The 18,215-nt window shown below is 45.2% G+C and overlaps 1 protein-coding gene across 8 annotated transcripts in view; it reads left to right on the top strand.

The window, feature by feature from the left end:
• Positions 1-1,354: 1,354 nt before the first annotated feature.
• BRPF3 (bromodomain and PHD finger containing 3) overlaps positions 1,355-18,215 on the top strand; it is a 91,692-nt gene continuing 74,831 nt past the window's right edge. For 4 of the 8 annotated variants that reach the window (XR_012478460.1, XR_012478458.1, XR_012478459.1 and 1 more), the window contains exons 1-8: positions 1,366-1,417; positions 2,899-2,939; positions 4,321-5,788; positions 7,881-8,037; positions 13,508-13,639; positions 14,820-14,948; positions 15,329-15,641; positions 16,414-16,698. Coding sequence is in view for 5 of the 8 variants with exons in the window: in XM_074236417.1 (XP_074092518.1) it covers positions 4,365-5,788; positions 7,881-8,037; positions 13,508-13,639; positions 14,820-14,948; positions 15,329-15,641; positions 16,414-16,698 (2,440 nt within the window). In the remaining 3 variants the exon portion in view is untranslated. Of the gene's footprint in view, positions 1,418-2,019; positions 2,940-4,320; positions 5,789-7,880; positions 8,038-13,507; positions 13,640-14,819; positions 14,949-15,328; positions 15,642-16,413; positions 16,699-18,215 lie in introns of those variants that run through there. The other 4 variants (XM_074236421.1, XM_074236420.1, XM_074236419.1 and 1 more) reach the window with 4 other exon arrangements.

The following is an 18,215-nucleotide window of genomic DNA, read 5'->3' as shown; positions in this document are numbered from 1 at the left end:
ATTTGATTGCAATTGAAATTGAGGCTGCCACCTGTCAAACCAGCAAAAATTAAGTATCTTTTCTAAGCTAAATAAAATGATCTTTTCCATATGCAATGTATACTTGAAACCTTTAATCTCTCTAGGATACAATCTTTTCCTCTTAAAGTGTGTAATATTTTCAAGGCCCAACTCTCAAAGCTGTTTTGCTTTTCTTTTATTAGCTTCAACTTATAAAAAAAAATGCTTCAAAGACTTTTTCCCTTCTGGCAACCTATCATGGAGCCCTTAACCTCCATCTCACTAGCCCCAAATGGGAAGAAAAAAAATCCTTATAAAATTCATTACAAATTAACTCATTCCCAAATCAGGCAAAAAAGGGAAAAGGACTTTGCTATTTCCTTACTAAGAAGAAACAAAGTGTGTCATTAGCTGGAACTTAAGGTCGGCACTCAAACTTATATAACTGCTGCATTTAAATAAGAGAATCATTTCCCAGTTAATGAAATTGTAGCTTAGGGGCAGGAACTTTTATCTTTTCACCCCCACATTCCCTAGTCCAACCATGAATCTCAATGAGTAATTCTCAAATGTAATTAGGATAACTAATGGATTGACCTCACTTATACAAAACGTGGTCTCAAAAAGAGGCGAAAGCATTTTGTATTATTTGGAGGGTAGTAGGACAGGAAGTAGTTGACTTGACACCTGTGAGGTGTCGGTGTTTTTGGCGGGAGGGGGTGTTATCTCTGTATCCTAAGGCGGTATACTGTATCACGCAGTAGTTTAGAGCATGACAGTCACTATCGCAGGTATAGCGCGAGTGCTCTAGCACAGCCCAACCCTTGCATTTCATGTTAGCGATCTCGGGCCCAGGGGGGCCGGCGGTGCCCGACTTTGAATCCAGGTCCGGACTGTGCCACCTCCCAGGCACGGCTACAAGGGGCCTGGAGGTGCGGCCCCCTCGGGCTCCGGGGCAGCCGAGGCGCGGGGCGGTGCGGCGGCAAGCCCAAGGTCAGCCGGGCCCCCGCCCCCAGCCCGGGGGAGGGGCGGCCCGGAGGCGCGCAGGCCGCCCCCTCCCCGCCGCGGTGCCCGCGCCGCCACGGAGAGGCTGCGGGAGGACCGTGCCCCGCGGCGGGGCGGCGGCGGCGGCGCGGCGGCCTTGTTCCGCTCCTTCGGGGGCGGCGCGGGCGGGCGGGGGCAGGGGCGGCGGCGGCGGCGGCGGCCGGAGGGGCGGGCCCTGCCTGGGGGTGATCCCTCCCCCCGCGCTGCCTCCCCTGGCCGGGCTCCGTGGCGGCGGCGGCGGCGGCTCCGGCCCTCTCCTCTCCTCCCGGAGCAGCGGCGCCGCGGGGCCGGCGCGGCGGACGCGGAGGCGGCGGGGCAGCCGGAGGCCGCCGCTCCCCTGCCGCGAGGCCCCGAGCGGCGCGGCCGGGCCGAGGTAACGGGGGCCGCGGGCCCGGGCGGGGGCGGGGGCGCGGGCCGGGCGGCCGGGGGAGGGGAGCGGAGCGGCGGAAGCCCGGGAGGGAGGAGGCTTCCCGCCCCGGGAGGCGGCGGCGGCGGCGGCGGCACCGCGTAACTCCTCCCCGGGGGCGGAGGCGGCGGAGGCCCGAGCGGGCCGAGGGGGAGGGCGGCCCAGCCGAGGAGCGGGACCCCCCTCCCGCCGCCGCCGCCGCCATCTTGTCTCCCCTGCCTCTGGCGGCCGAGCGGGAGGGCCCCGCCCCCGCGGCGCGGGCCCCGCCCCCGCCGCGCTCGCTGATTGGAGACCGCGGAGCGCGGCCCCGCCTCCTCGCGGTCCCTGGCCCCGGGCTTCTGGGATTGGCAGACTCCTTGGCCAATAGTGCAGCGCCTCCTCTCCCTCGTTTTATCCGTCTGTCTTTTCTGTCCGTGGGTCTCTGCGGATCTCGCCTCTCTCCTCGCCCCCCCCCCCCCCCCCCCCGCTTCGTGTTTCCCTCCCCGTCCCCCAACGGGCTCCTAGAAGCCGTGGTCTCTTAAAGAGGCAGGGCTCCGCCGGAGACTTGAGGGGCCCGGTCCTAGGGGCGACATTGCGCCTCCGGCCACGCAAGCCTCGCAGGGACAGGTGGCCTGCGGGGCCCGATGGTGGGGATCCCCCCAGCTCTTCGGGGGCTCCTGGAGTTGTAAGGGGGAGAAGGGCGGAGCAGCCCCCCGCCGGAGTGTAAGTGTGCGGGCAGCCGCACACTCCGGACCGGGCCCCGAAGCATGGCAGCCTGTAGAGCTGGAAGGAGCTTAAGGCGCCCTCCCTTCCATTCCCTCAATTTACCGACCTGGAAACTGAGGACATTTTCCACCATTTGGAATCCGTGTCTTCGGACTCCAGTTCCACCTCCCCTCTTGCGCGTGCCCTCGAGGCACCTTGTGCCACACGCGCCACGGTCCCGGCCCTCTGTGCCAGACTTACCCAGTCCTGTTTCCCACCTCCCCGAGAAACTGCCCCGAAGGCACGTGGCGTTTTAGTGTGAGACAGTTTGGGTCAGGTCACAGCCCTCCTAAACACAGGGCAGCCCCCTTTGGCGGATTTCTTCATTCTTCCTCCTTTCCCTTTACGTAGTGCCCTGGATGAATTGTTGCCAGAATGATGAGATGGTTACTTGTATCAGTCTTGGGCCGTGTTGGGATAGGTGGTGTTTTTAACTGTTAGTAATTACATTTTTATTAAGGATAATAAACTGATATTTGATGGATACTTTATACTTTCCAAAGCAATTTTATATCCATTATCTCCTTTGTTCTTCATAATAACATGAGATGAGAGTAGAGGTATGATTACTAATATTACATCTTATAGATGAAGCAGCTAAGGCATAAAGTGAAAAAATGATTTTTAATTTTCATATGATAAACTAATAGAAGCAGAATGTAAGAGTAATACGTTTTTGACTCTTTGTCCCATTCCCTTTCTAGAATAATGACTTCTGGATGATGTTTTTCAGCCTACCTGTAAGGTAATTTGATATTGGCAGCCCTACTTCACAGAATGTGGATAATGCGGCTCATTAATCTGCCTTGATGGATTTATAATAGATGTGAATGTAATACTCTAAACCTTGGGAGACTAGTGATAGTTGTTATTTATGTAGTGTATTAAAACATACAAAGTACTTTATATGTATCTAATTTTAGATTTACCCATGAGGTATATACAGGTAAAAAGCATCTGTTACTCCATAACTCACTATTGCCAACTCAGGTCATCTTGAACTCTAAGGCTCCATTTTCAGGGAATGATGCTTCTTGTAGATAACAGTGGAAGAGCCAAGAATTTCCTTGTCAACAATTGTAGTTCCCTACTTCCAAAAACTTCTACTGGAAATTTTCAGCATCATTGTATGGATAATGGTTTTCAACATTGTATGTGTTTTGGAAGGGAGCATCTTTTGAGCTTATAACATGTGGAAAGGACATTGTAATCCTTTGCTGGTTTCTGATTCAGAATGGGAATTTCCTTGCCAGGGCTTCCAGACATGTCTAACTTAAAGCATTCTATAGATTAGACTAACTATTATTGATTCTTTTACTCCAGCCTGTCTATAGTATTCAGGTATTTTTCTTAAGAGTTATTCTATAAGGGGCAGCTAGGTGGCATAGTAGATAAAGCACCGGCCCTGGAGTCAGGAGTACCTGGGTTCAAATCCAGTCTCAGACACTTACTAATTACCTAGCTGTGTGTGGCCTTGGGCAAGCCACTTAACCCCATTCACCTTACAACCCCCCCCCCCCCCAAATAGCTCACATGCTACCTATGTGCAGTTTGGGGTCTGAACCAAGAAGGAATACATTTTTAGCACAGGTATGATGCTACCTGTAGGTCACCATGATTCTGGGATAACAGTGTGGTTTAAGTACCCAGGAAAGATTAGCTGGATGAACTTTGACTAGAATCCTAGATCCTCTTCTGTAAAATGAAGATAATAATAATAATATTTATATTACTTACCTTGTAGGACTGTTGTGAGAAAAGCATATTGTATGTCTAGAAATGTTAGAAATGTTAGAGGCACTTGGAATAGTGGATTGAAAGCTGGCCTTAGGAGTGAGGAAAGTTTGAGTTGAAGTCCTTCCTGGACAAGTGACTTGACTTAGTGCTTCCAGCAACTAACTCAAAGACTGTAAGTTTCAGAACAAGTGCTGATGTGCACTGGTAGAGAATTTTTCAACATTAGGAGTACTTTATACCAATTAAATCACTGGTTTGATCCAAAATAAAAAAATGTAAATATATACAACTATTTGAATGCTAAGTGTGTACACATGAAAACAAGGGGGGGGGTCTTGTGTACCCCCATCTACCAGCTTATATTTTTTCTCTTGACTTTTTCCTCTTAGGCTTTTTTCAGTCTCAGACTCCACTTATTTGAACTGCAAGTAATATGAGGAAACCTCGAAGAAGATCACGGCAGAATGCCGAAGGTAGACGTTCACCATCCCCTTACAGCCTCAAGTGTTCCCCAACTCGAGAGACACTCACATATGCTCAGGCACAGCGAATTGTGGAGGTGGACATTGATGGAAGATTGCACCGAATCAGCATCTATGACCCTCTGAAAATTATTACTGAAGATGAGCTGACAGCTCAGGACATCACCGAATGTAACAGCAACAAAGAAAACAGTGAACAGCCTCTATTTCCTGCTAAATCCAAGAAAACCTCTTCAAAAGGCAAGAAAAAGGAATCCTGTTCCAAGCATGGTCCAGGTACCTCCATCCACCTGCCTCAGCCCAGCTTCCGAGTAGTTGACTACTGCAGCCAACCAGATGCACCACCCCTCCCTGCTGCTTACTATCGCTACATTGAGAAGCCTCCAGAAGACTTGGATGCAGATGTGGAATATGACATGGATGAGGAAGATCTGGCCTGGTTAGACATGGTGAATGAGAAGAGGCTGATGGATGGCCATGGGATCATCTCTGCTGACACATTTGAATTACTGGTGGATAGACTGGAAAAAGAATCCTATTTAGAGAGCCGCAGTAGTGGGGCTCAGCAGACCCTTATTGATGAAGATGCCTTCTGCTGTGTCTGCATGGATGATGAGTGTCACAACAGCAATGTCATCCTCTTCTGTGACATCTGCAATCTGGCTGTGCATCAGGAGTGCTACGGGGTCCCCTACATCCCTGAGGGACAGTGGCTCTGCCGGTGTTGCCTGCAGTCCCCTTCCCGCCCTGTGGACTGTGTTCTTTGCCCTAACAAGGGTGGGGCCTTCAAGCAGACTAGTGATGGGCACTGGGCTCATGTAGTGTGTGCCATCTGGATACCAGAGGTCTGTTTTGCTAATACTGTGTTTCTGGAGCCTATTGAGGGTATTGACAATATCCCACCAGCTCGATGGAAGCTGACTTGCTATATTTGTAAGCAGAAGGGCCTAGGGGCTGCCATCCAGTGCCACAAGGTGAATTGCTACACAGCCTTTCATGTGACGTGTGCCCAGCGGGCTGGGTTGTTTATGAAGATAGAGCCCATGAGAGAAACTAGCCTAAATGGTACCACTTTCACAGTGCGCAAAACAGCCTACTGTGAAGCCCATTCCCCCCCAGGCACTGTGAAGAAAGATGTCCTCCCTGAGGTCTCCAGTGATGGTGGGGAAGAAGATGACACAAAGGAGGGAGGAGGAGGAGGAGGAGGAGGAGGAGAAGAAGAAAGCAAAGTCCTGGTCAGCAGTACTCTGAAGACTGCCCTAAAGAAGAACAAAATGAAAGTAAAGCAGAAGATTAAGAAGGAATCTGAGGACCCAGCCAGGGATTCCCCTGCAACAGCACCCCTAGTGACTATAACACAGATCCCATCCTGCAGGTGAGCCCTAGCCATCCGGCCAGGCAGAAATCTAGACCAAGTATCCATTCTCTGGGGACTTTCATTCATTCACCTTGGAGAAGTAGAGAAAAGGAGAGACATGTCCTCCCTTGGGCTTAATGTTCTTGAAAAAAAGAATAGGTCTCTGGATCTGTAGATATCTGACCTAACACATCTCCCAGTTCTATTAAATAAGACATATTCTAATGTGCACAAAGTAATCAGGAATTTTTGGACAGAAGGTGATAAGTTAGAAAAGTTTTCCTGGAGGTCAGCCTTAAGAAAGAATATTTTCAGGGGGTGGCTAGGTGGTGCAGTGGATAGAGCACCGGCCCTGGAGTCAGGAGTACCTAAGTTCAAATCTGGCCTCAGACACCTAATAATTACCTAGCTGTGTGGCCTTGCAAAAACCTAAAAAAAAAAAAGAATATTTTCATAGACTTCCAGAATGTCACAATCTAGAAATGGCTTAGAAATCCTCTAGGCCAGTCCCTTAGGGAGTGACCTGCTCAAGACCACAATTCATTTAGTGGCAGAGCCAACTTAGTACTCAGATATCTAGGTCTTCTGAATCTCTTGGTCTATTCAGCTTATCACAGTTTTTCATAGAAAGGTGTAGGGAGAATGTGATAATGGAAAGAAGAAAAAAAACTAAAATCATTTAAGGAATTTGTCACTTAGAGATACTGGAGTGGAGCCTTTGCCTAGGCAGGATATCTGGAGAGAAAGAATTTATATTGTAACCTATAGACTCAGGATTTATATTGTATCATAAAAGAGTTTTGGCTTTTGCCCTATCTTAACTTCTTTTGGACCCACATCTATTTCATGCTGGGATCCAATATTGGGGTGGGCAGATTCAGACCTTGCCCCATATTTTCAGAGTAGAGTTGTTTGATTAACTCTTTCCTTTGAGCACAGTTTCCTGTGCTTAATCCCTGAATTCTTTTGGATTCTTAGGGCAAACTGGTTCAGAAAGAGTGAGAATTAGAGTAAAATTTGCTACAATTGGCAGTTTTTTTTGCCATTTTGATTATAAATTAGAGAAAAGACTATAGAAGAGAGCTCTTTGTACTTTTTTTTACATCTACACAAATGTCCCTTATATTTTCCCAGTTCTAACTTGTAAAAAATAGCCATCTCATTCCTCATTTTTGGAGACCTGACTTGCTCTAAGTCAGTATTCTTCCTCTGAGGTTTATTAACTTGAATCCAGATACTGGGACTTGAGCTTCTCTTTTGTGGAAGAATGGAGGATCTTGATGAGTTTTTCTACAGTCACTCTAATATGCTTTTAGACCTCAGATCACGCTAATGTTTTCAATAAGAACTCCAAAATTAGCATGTCTCTTAGGGGTTTACACTTGGCCCAAACGATAGTACCCATGGTACAGGACTTCCAGTTTTGCTTTCCTATGAGACATCATGATATTGGAGAAAGAATGCTGGAATCAGGAAATATGGTTCAAATTCTGACTTTGACGTTTGCTTTAATCACATAACCCCTTTAATCCATGACTGCCTTGGTGCCATGAATCCTTGCACAACCTATTCCAAAGGGATGTTCTGAGGAGAGTACTTCCTTAAACCATAAAGTGTTATATTTCTGTAAGGAGTTCTTACTTTTTGTGTCATTAACAGCAGGAGGTAGGAAATAATGCTGATATTTTCTTTTGACTCTTTCTACCTCTTATTCCCTTTGGCTTCATGCACCATGCATGTTCAGGTTCTCAGGTATTTGTGAAACATCTCATAATTGTTATTCACCATGTGTACAGAGCCTACCCCAAAGCAGTAAAGAGCTGATCACATGGGAGGGCTTCCAGTGTGGAACATTGGGGGGAACTTAGGTTGAAGGCTGGTGGTAAAAATCCAGGATGATGAACTTTGGATACTGACTTTGCTGTTATCATTTTAAGTCTTTCTCTGGATTGATGTGTTTGGCAACTCTTCAGCCTTCTTGTCCCTGATCTACCAGATCTAGTAGGAGACTAAGGTCAGGATGGGTACTTCGGTATTATGACCCAGATTCCCCTCTGACTCTGAATACCGACCTTCTTGCTCCCTGCTCCCTGTCCCTACTCTCCCCAAGGTTGAACAAGATATGTAGTGGCCTCTCCCTGCAGAGGAAGAACCAATTCATGCAGCGGCTTCATAACTACTGGCTGCTGAAACGACAGGCGAGGAATGGTGTTCCACTCATCCGGCGCCTACACTCACATCTTCAGTCCCAAAGAAATGCTGAGCAGGTGGGTGAGGGACTGAGGGGAAGAATGGACACATACCCACAGATATGATGGGGGGTGGCATATGTGGCTGATCCCACACTGCTGAGGTGTGGCAGTCTCCAGGTAGACTCTCCTTGCCCAGGAATTTGTGGCCAGAGATTTTGAATCTGATCAGTTTGTACTGTTACTCTTAAGGTGACCATATGGATGCTGCTTCCAGTTAGTCACATCCTTCCCAGGGACCACAGCAGGTTTGTGGGTTAAGCTAGTAGGCTAGATAAGGGTGCAGAAACATAGAAGAGTGGGACATTGAGCTTAGGGGATGGGAGAAATAAATTTCATAGTTTTTCCCTATTTATTTATTCCTTCCTCTAGGCCCTGGATGGTATGTGTACTCTCAAGCAAGGGTACATGTAGTGTTCAGTAAATAACTTATCTTATTGCACTATTTTAAAATTACAAATTGATTGCCAGTGAATTAAGTTTTATAATCTTTGATATACCCCAGAAAAGGAAAAATTAGTTACTTTATGTTTTCATGTGCATATGTGGAAAACTAAAATATTTTTTTCATTCATATTGCATGGGGTGAGGAGGGAGTAGAGGAATGTTTACTTCCTAAAGGGATATGGGCTCTAAAAGGGCTTGAGAAGCCCTGCCTTAAAACTTGTATGTGCCTGTCTCTCGCCCAAGTTAAAAAAATAAAAACGTTCATTGACTCTACTGCCCCTCTCTAGGTTCTGGCTTATTTATTTGTTTTCATTTGTAGCCAGGCTGCTCTACAGTTAAGCTCTCCTTTTAGACCTTTCTGTCTAGGCTCTTATTTCTGCTTTACTGAAACTGCCAAATGTTGCATGATCCAGTTGTCTCATTCTTCTTGAACTTTGTTTAATATTCTTCTTGAATTTTATTTGATACTATGTTGACATCTCTTCCCTCAATTTCTGTAACAGGATTTTCTGATTCTGCCAGCTCTTTGACAACTCCCTTTATTGATGACTCTTCCTCTTGAACTGCATTCATGGGTTCTTCTTCCTCCTAATCTTCTTTGGCCCAACAGTCTCATTTAGTACTCTTAAATTTGGCCACCTTCCCAGCTCTGACCCTCTGTTCCCTTTTTTGTCCCTTCCAATTTACTATAGGATATTTCCACTGTTACTTACTCCTGTAGACTTTTTGAAAATTGAATTCTTCGCTGTTGTTCCCCTTCCTCAGTGAGTCACATTTCATCTCAACTTTCCCATCTCCATCAAGGCCTCCTTCACTGTTCTGAATTCTCATAGTAGATCATAGGATGGTACATCTGGAGTTGGAAGGACCCTTGAAATTCACCTAGGAATTGGAATCTGAACTCCTGACCAATGCCTGTCATTTCTGCAATCTTTCCCCTACACCAGTGCCTTTATGCTTGCCTTTTTTTTATTATTGTGTTCTCTGCCTAGATCCCCATACCATGACATTCCCTAAATCCATTTGATTCCACTATAATTTTAGATTTGTGATCATTTCCATTCTTTCAGTCTCCTTCCCATTCCAAGATCTTATCATTTCTGTAATGGCTTCTTAGAGGTGTTTTTAGTTTCAAGATCTTTGCAATTTAAGGGGAATCTTAAACATAAATACTATGAACTTATTTAAGAATTATTTTTCCATCTCTTGCTTAGAATGCAGAAAGGCTACATTTATATCAGACTATTCTGGAATGTCAGAGCTGTAAGGGATCTTTAAGACCATCTGGTAAGACCCAGAGAAAGGAAATGAACTTGATCAGTTATCATGAATTCTATAAACCTATATTGAGTTGTGTTTTTTCTTCTACTCTACACTCTTTTTTTATTGATAAAATTTTATTTTTATTTTTACATTTCAAAGATCATCATATTGATCAGATATCAAAAGGAAGACATTTCCATTACTTCCATGTAACTAGAGTTACATTGTAACTAGAGTAACTAAAAGGAAAACTTTTTTTTTGCTTTGTTGCTTCTTTATTCTTTTTTGGTGGGTTATTTTATTTTATAAAATATTTATTTATTCTATATTATTACAATAATCCCCCCCCAAAAAAAGGTAGAGAAACCTCAAGAATAGTGAGAAAGAGGGAAAGGTGTATACTTCAGTATGTGTTCATATTCCAATGGCTCTGTCTCTAGGATGAATTGCTTTCTTTATCATAAGTCCACCAGAGAAGTTGCTTCACTATTTTTCCCACAGTTGCTATTACTAGCTATATTTCCCCTCCACTCTTTTCCTCCCCACTTTCATTTATTCTATTCTCTCCCTCCTTTCATCCTGTCCCTGTTCAGAAGTTTTTTGTATCTTGAGTACCCTCTCCCTTTCTTCTATCACCTACTGCCCCCCCTCATTCCCCCTTATCCCATGTCTTTTATTTCATTTTTTTCTCTAGGGTAAGATAGATTTCTATACCCTATTGAGTGTGAATATTATTTTCTCTCTGACCCATTTCTGATGAGAATGAAAGCTCACTCATTCCCCCTCACTTTCCTCCATTCCACTCCATTGCAAAAGATTTTTCTTGACTTTTATGTGAAATATCTTAACCCCTTCTTCCTCTCCTTTCCCTTCCTCCCAGTATTATTCCTTTACCACCCATTGACCATCTTATTTCTATATTATGCCATTATATTCAGCTCCTTCCTGTGCCTTGTCTATATATGCTCCTTCTAACTCTTCTTATGAATGAGAAAGTTCATATGAGTTATCAGTATCTTCTTCCCATGCAGGAATTCAAACAGTTTAACATCATTAAGTTCTTCATAATTAGTCCTTCCTGTTCACCCCCTCTATGGTTCACCTGACTCCTGTACTTGGAGATCAAAATTTCTATTTAGCTCTGGTTGTTTCAGTAGGAAAATTTAAAAGTCCCCTGTTTCATTGAACGTTCATCTTTTCCCCTGAAAGAGGATGTTCAGTTTTGCTGGGTAGTTGATTCTTGGCTGTAAACCAAAATCTTTTGCCTTCAAGAATATCATATTACAAGCCCTATGCGCCTTTAATGTAGATGCTGCCAAATCCTATATAATCCTGGCTATAGTGCAATGGTAGTTGAAGTGTTTGTTTTCTGGCAGGTTTTAGTATTGTCTCTTTGACTTGGAGTTTTGGAATTTGGCTATAATATTCCTGGGAGTTTTCCTTTTAGGACCTCTTTTAGGAGGTAATTGGTGAATTTCTTCAATTTCTATTTTACCCTCTCCTAGGCTCTTGGGGCAATTTTCCTGTATTATTTATTGAAAAATGAAGTCTAGGCTCTTTTCCTGGTTGTGACTTTCAGGTAGCCCAATAATTTTTAAATCCTAGATCTCTGTTTTCAAGATCAGTTGTTTTTCCACTGAGATATTTCACATTTTCTTCTAATTTTTGGTTCTTTTGGTATAGTTTTATTTCTTCATGATTTGTCACAAAGTCATTGGCTTCTTTAGTTCTATTCTACATTTGAAGGAGTTATTTTCTCCCAAGAGCTTTTTTATCTCTTCCAGCTGACCAAGTCTGCTTTTTAAGGTGTTCTTCTCCTCATTTGCCTTTTGTGTTGCTTTTTTCCATTTGGCCTGAAGTGGTTTTTAACATATTTTCTTCAGTATTTTTTGGTATTTCTTTCACCAAGCTGCTGACTTGGTTCTCATGATTTATCTGCATTGCTCTCATTTCTCCTCTCAACTTTTCCCCTACTTCCCTTAATTGCTTTTCAAAGTCTTTTTTGAGCTCATCCATTGCCTGAGCCCATTTTTCTATTTCTCTTCAAGGTTTTTGGATACAGAACTTTTTTATCTTCTGAGTATATATTTTGATCCTTCATGGGACCCAAGTAATTTTCTATGGTCAGATTCTTCCTTTTCTGTTGTTTACTCATTTTTTTGGTCTATGACTGATTTACCTTTATTTCCAAGGCCTTGGGAGGCAGGGTTAGGACACCTTACTGGGACCTCAATTCCTCCAAGGTCTTATAAGACTGCTCTCTTGCCTATGCTCTGATATGTGGATGATCACAGATCTTCCCCTCTGGCCTGGAGCTGTGAGAAGGGTCCCTGCTCGGCTATCGTGGTATGGGACCCAGACTGCAACCTGGATCTGAGTGTGGGCAAACAGCTGAGACCTGCCCCAAGTAGAGTAGAAAGACCTATGCAGTTTCCCCTGATCCCCTTACTGTCTGTGGGCTGAGAGCTCTGGAAGTGCTGGGTGGCCTCCCTGATTCCCACTGCAAGGCTGTTCTAAGACCAGCGCTGTACTCCAAGCTCATTCTGGTGTGACAGAGTTCTCTTACTCCTCCTTCAAGGTTATCCCTGGTGATCCCTGGGCCAAGATATCTGGAAACTGCCCCCTCTGCCATGGACCCAGGTGCCCCCCAGACACCCAGGCACTGCATGGGGCTGTTCCTAGAAGGTTGGAGCTGGTTTGCTCCAGCCCAACTGCACTGTGCTGTGGCTGCAGCTCTTTCCAACTCCTGTTACTGGTGAAACAGACCTTTCCTGTGGATCTTCTAAGTTGTCGTGGACTGGGGAATTGTATCACTCAGTCTTTCTGTGGGTTCTGCCCCTCTGAATTTTGAGTAGGGTCATAATTTGATGGCCTTTGGAGTTTTGGGGGGGAAGGAGTTTACGAGATTTCCTGCCTTTATGCCCCCTTTCTAAACTAACTCTTTAGCCTAACTTTCAGTGTCCTTCATTAACTGGTTCCTGTCCCTTTTCAACCTTATCCTTGGTTCCTAGTTGCAACCTCTCATTTGCAAAAAGAAAATTTCATGTCTACTGTCACCCTACAAGAGTAATCCCAATTAAGATGTAAATAGTTTTCAAGATTCATTTTTTGTAAGATTTTGAATTCCGCATTTGTCTCCCTTCCTTCCCCTCCCCCTTCCCTGATATAGGGAAATACATATAGATTATACATGTACAACTATGTTAAGCATATTTCCATATTAGTCATGTTGTAAAAGAAGAATCAGAACAAAACAGGAAAAACCATGAGAAAGAAAAATATGTAGAATGTAAAACAAATTTTAAAGATTGAAAATAGTTTGTTTTGGTTTGCATTTAGAATCCATAATTCTCTCTGAATGTGGATGGTATAGTCCATCCTCTGATGATTCTTTTCATAGCTTCCTACCTCGTCTTCTCCCCCCCCCTAAAAAAATCCCAAAGTATTTAATAAACTGCTTGTAGGGAAAAGGCCTAGTCTCCTCCTCTCCCTTGCTCATGTTAATGATCCAACTTCCCTTTGGTGATCAAGGCTTTTGTGTGATGGTAAAATATTCATAAGCACAGTGGAAGCCTCTAAGTATGAGGTGACTTTCCATTTCATAGTCTTGTTTGATTAGAATTGAAAATTTTGACATTGACCATAGCCAAATATAGAGAAGAGGGAGGAAGGGAGAAGCAATTTTTTATTTTTTTAGTCAAAGCCTAGTGAAGAAGTTGATGTCTATAGAAGGTATGAGTTTCCCGCATCCCCCCCAGCTCCTCCCTTTGCTTCCTAGAAGGAACAGGACGAGAAAACCAGTGCGGTAAAGGAAGAGCTTAAGTACTGGCAGAAGCTTCGCCATGACTTGGAGCGGGCACGGCTATTGATTGAGCTGATCCGAAAAAGAGAGAAGCTCAAGAGGGAGCAGGTAGGAGGAAACTGCTTCCTTACCCTCAGATTCTTGGCCAAATGTTGGTATAAGGGAAAGCTAAGAACAGAGAATCCCTGATTCCCATAAGATTGTGAGTCATAATCTACTCTTTGGCCATCCAAGAAGTGGTTGTCCTGTCTTGACTGGAAAACAGCTAGGGATGGGAAACCCTCTAATGGGGGACCACATATGTGGTTTAGGTGTAGGGGTCAGAATTGTGAGGTGAGTAAATATTCTTGGTTCACATATGCACTGTGTGTAGGGTGTCTTTGAGGTGTAATGACTTGACTTTATTAAGGGCCTTAAGCATAGGTACTCCAAGTTACTTCCTGCCCAGACTGGGTCTGTGACCCATTCAGATTTTTAGAGCATTTTGTTATTTCCTTGGTAATTCATTTTTTTTATTACTTAATGCACCATGTGTAGATCTTAACCACCCAGTGAAATTTAGAACTCCTTGATGGTAAGAACTTTCTTATCCTATTCTGTAACTCCCCAGAGTTCTTAAGTGTTCCATAAACATATTGATAAATATGATGGTCCAAAGCTGGTGTTTTTGGTTATAGAAGCAATGCAAGTGATTCTGCTGCACCACAGAGGTGGAGAAGACACAAGACTTTGATCTTGTTCTTCAAGGCCAATCTCAGGGACTCAGTAGGACCCAGAGGGCAGCCAGACTCCTCTCAAGGGAGCCTCTGACCTTGGCTGGGAGCTACAGTACCAAGTATGTACCTCTTAGACTGAGCAGCACAGCTGGAGCTGGGAGGAACAACTTGGGACTTTCACCGTTGGGTCTGCACCAACCATGCTAAGCCTTTATGAGGCTCCTGTTGTGTACTTTTCAGCTGTTGTCACTGCTCCCCATCTCTGGATAAGTGATGAGTAGGAGACAGCCTTTGTTAGGCATGAGCAACAACACAAGAAGGTTTCATTTCCAAGTTGTGCTGTGCCCTGCCAGCCCTTTCACTGTTGTGTGTTGAGGGCTGATGATTATGCTGTTTCTGCTTCAGACTTTTGTCAGTACTTAACAGATATTAGTTTTACATGGGTGGAATAGCCATCTTAACAAGAATAAGTGTTTGTATTGGTGATTTTGTCTGTGTGTGTGTTTGGGGGGATGGGAGAAAGCATGCAACTTCCTACTCATTACCTTTCCCCCCGCCTCTGAAATCCTCAGGTCAAGGTCCAGCAGGCTGCAATGGAGTTGGAGCTGACTCCTTTTAATGTCTTGCTGCGCACAACTCTGGATCTTCTCCAGGAGAAAGATCCTGCCCAAATCTTTGCTGAGCCTGTCAACCTGAGTGAGGCAAGTTTTTTTTTCCTCAACCATCGCCACCTGCCCTTGTCAACCTGACAGTGGTAGTAACACTGCTGGGACAGAAACCTGATACTTATGAGAGCTTCTAGACCAGGTGCCACACAGTTTTAAAGGGGTCTTGGGGGTGGGTTTAGGTGGGGAAGGGGACCAGGATTCTTAGAGTAGGATGGGTTGAATGATGGAGGAGGGGGAGGACAGAGACCTAGAGGTGGAGGTGGAGATAAGGATAAGGTTTAGAAAGTTAGGGTCAAAGTAACAAAGAAGCTTAGCAGGGCCAGGTGGAAGGGGCAGCTAAGAGTGCCGTTGAAGGGTGCACTCTGTTTGGCTAGTAAATGGTTTTTGTAATTGTACAGGTTTTATATGTTTAGGTTCCAGATTACCTGGAATTCATATCCAAGCCAATGGATTTTTCCACCATGAGGCTGAAGCTGGAGTCCCATCTGTACCACACCCTGGAGGAATTTGAGGAGGACTTTAACCTTATAGTTACCAACTGTATGAAGTACAATGCTAAAGACACAATTTTCCACCGAGCAGCTGTCCGCTTGAGGGACCTGGGAGGGGCTGTCTTGCGGCATGCCCGGCGGCAGGCAGAGAACATCGGCTATGACCATGAGGTGGGAACCCACCTACCTGAGTCACCCAAAATGGAGGACTTTTATCGCTTCTCCTGGGAGGACGGTGAGAAGCTTTGGGTGGTGGGGAAGCGAGTGGCTAAACTGCTGGGCTGGATTGGGCTACCACTGGTAGGGCTAAAGAACCAGAGAAGGTTCTTTGGGACACTAAAAGCCAGTAGGGTGATGGGATATATGTGGGAAACGGAACTGGTTATATGCACTGTGTGTCTTGGTTTCAGGGTGGGGAGGGCCCTGGCTAGGGCTTGCCCTTTGCAGAACAGGAACCTCTTCAAGACCGAAAGCTCAATGCACTTAGCTCATTTCAAAAGGTACAGGGACAGCAGGAGCATTTTGGAAAACTGGCTTAGGGAGCTGGGGCCTCTCCTAAGGCTTCTCCTCCTAGGCTTTCCCTCCCCTGTGTGGTTGGTGTATGGGGCTTGCATGTTGGTGTTTGTCAGTCTCTTTGGGGGTGAGTAAGGTTGGTAACAAGCACTGAATTACCTGAGTTCAGACATTTATCCTCAGGGCTTTCTGCTCTGCTATAGCAGCCAGACAGTCAGCCAGGCAAGGGAATTTCTGCCTCTGACCCCTTCCAAGAAGCCCATTCTTGACTGTGAGCTGCTTCCTGCAGATGCTTCCCACTTTCTGATCTTGCCCAATTGGCTCCCCTCTGTGCAGTGGTATTGCCAGGGCTGAGGCTCTACAGTGACTCTGCTAGAAGCTCCGGTCCCAGGCATTTCAGGAGAGTATATTTCATCCAGAGGACTCAGCTCCTTCCCTTTGCTCTCGGCTGTGCTGGTCCTTCAGCCCCCTCTGTCCTCCCTTCTCCCTGGCAGTGGACAACATCCTCCTCCCAGAGAACCGGGCTCACCTATCCCTGGAGGTGCAGCTGAAGGAACTTCTGGAGAAGCTGGACCTGGTGAGCATGATGCGATCCAGTGGGGCTCGGACTCGCCGTGTTCGCCAGCTGCGGCGGGAGATCAACACCCTCCGGCAAAAACTGGCACAGCAGCAGCCAAACAAGATGGTGTCCAATGGGGAGTTGCTACCAGGGCCCCAGGAGGAGGTGGATGTGGTGGAGAAGGCCCTGCATGAAGAGGAAGAGGAGGATTGGGAGAAAGGTGAGAGGTGTTCACAGGCAAGGCCAAGTGTTATGATTTCTGGCAGGGAAGACCCAGATAACTCTCTTCTGTTTCCCAGCTGGTGGGTAGATGTCTGTGAGCCCACCATCGGAGCTTCATTTTTGTTCCTTGAGACTCTGGCACCATTTGAATTGCCAGGACCCCTGGTAGAGTAATGCCTGAAGCATTACAATAATTTAGATACCTTAATGTGTATCAAGGATCTGAGAACAGGTTTGTTGTTTTTTGTTTTAGTTTTTGCAAGGCAATGGGGTTAAGTGGCTTGCCCAAGGCCACACAGCTAGGTAATTATTAAGTATCTGAGGTCAGATTTGAACTCAGGTACTCCTGACTCCAGGGCCAGTGCTCTATCCACTGCACCACCTAGCTGCCCCTGCGAACAGGTTTTGATGTGGAGGTAAAAGGATTGTGAGGAAGCTCAGCACAAAAAAGAGTGCCTGGGTCAGAAAGCACAATGATTTCAAGGTCAAAGGAGGATGTTCCACACCGTGCTTGGTGTGATCTTTGATAAATCTCTCTCAGGACTTTAGTTTATCTTTAAACTGTGTAAGTTACACTAAATATCCTTTGAAGGAGCTTTGAAGTGCTAAAACTATAATCCTGTGATTTCTAGGCTAGGCCACCTGAATTCTGGTCCTAGATATGCCACTGACCTGCTCTGGGACCTGGACAAATCACTTCCCTTCTCTGAGCTTCTGCTGCTTCCTCTTTAAAATTATGATGGGTTTGATTGTCTCCAAGTTCCCTTTGAAATGTGGTACTCTAAAGATCCTATCCAGAATAAAAGTCTAATTTTCAAGTTTCTTCAAAGAGGCCTAGAGACTTTAGATATTTAGTGCATAGAGCTGCTCTCCATATCTTTTCCCCAGCTGGAAGAGGTGTCTGGTGGCACAAGTGGGAATTCATTCTGAAACTGGTTTTTGAGAATGTCTCTCAGAAACTGGATAAATTGATATGACGAACTTTAGTTTCATTGGGGTCTGATGCTGACTGAAATGGGCAGGCATCAAACTTATGGAGAAGGTCCCTTTAAATCTGAGATATGCCAGAGAGAATGATAAGGGGTAGCCTGAAGCTTAGTGATATAGCTTTGGAGTTGGGAGTCAAGAGGCTCCAGTTTTGATTCCATTGACTTTCTTTGTGAGCCTGGATGAGTCACTTAAATATTTTGACATCTGTAAAATAGGGATCTTTAATGCTCCTCCTCCTTCCCTCACAAGGGTGGTCTGAAGCAAAATGGAATCAGATAAGAAAGCACTTGGATCAAATCAGGAAATTCTGCTATTTAAACCAGTACTACAACCAGCTTAACTGTTAAATTTAAAACCATCACTCCTAAGTCTATATTTTAGGCTTATTAAGGAGGCTTGTTAAGTCTTAGAAAATCATGTGCTTTTATTCTTTTTGTTAATGAATCAAGTTTTGGGGTTTTTTCTTTCTTTTTTGGGGGGGGTGTAATTACTCTTTTTAAAATGTTCAAGCAGGCTCTTTTTCTT

Source organism: Macrotis lagotis, chromosome 5, assembly GCF_037893015.1.
Source record: "Macrotis lagotis isolate mMagLag1 chromosome 5, bilby.v1.9.chrom.fasta, whole genome shotgun sequence".
In the NCBI taxonomy this organism is placed as follows: Eukaryota; Metazoa; Chordata; class Mammalia; order Peramelemorphia; family Peramelidae; genus Macrotis; species Macrotis lagotis.
The sequence above is the reverse complement of the archived record's forward strand: the minus strand, read 5'-3'. Positions and strand labels throughout refer to the sequence as shown.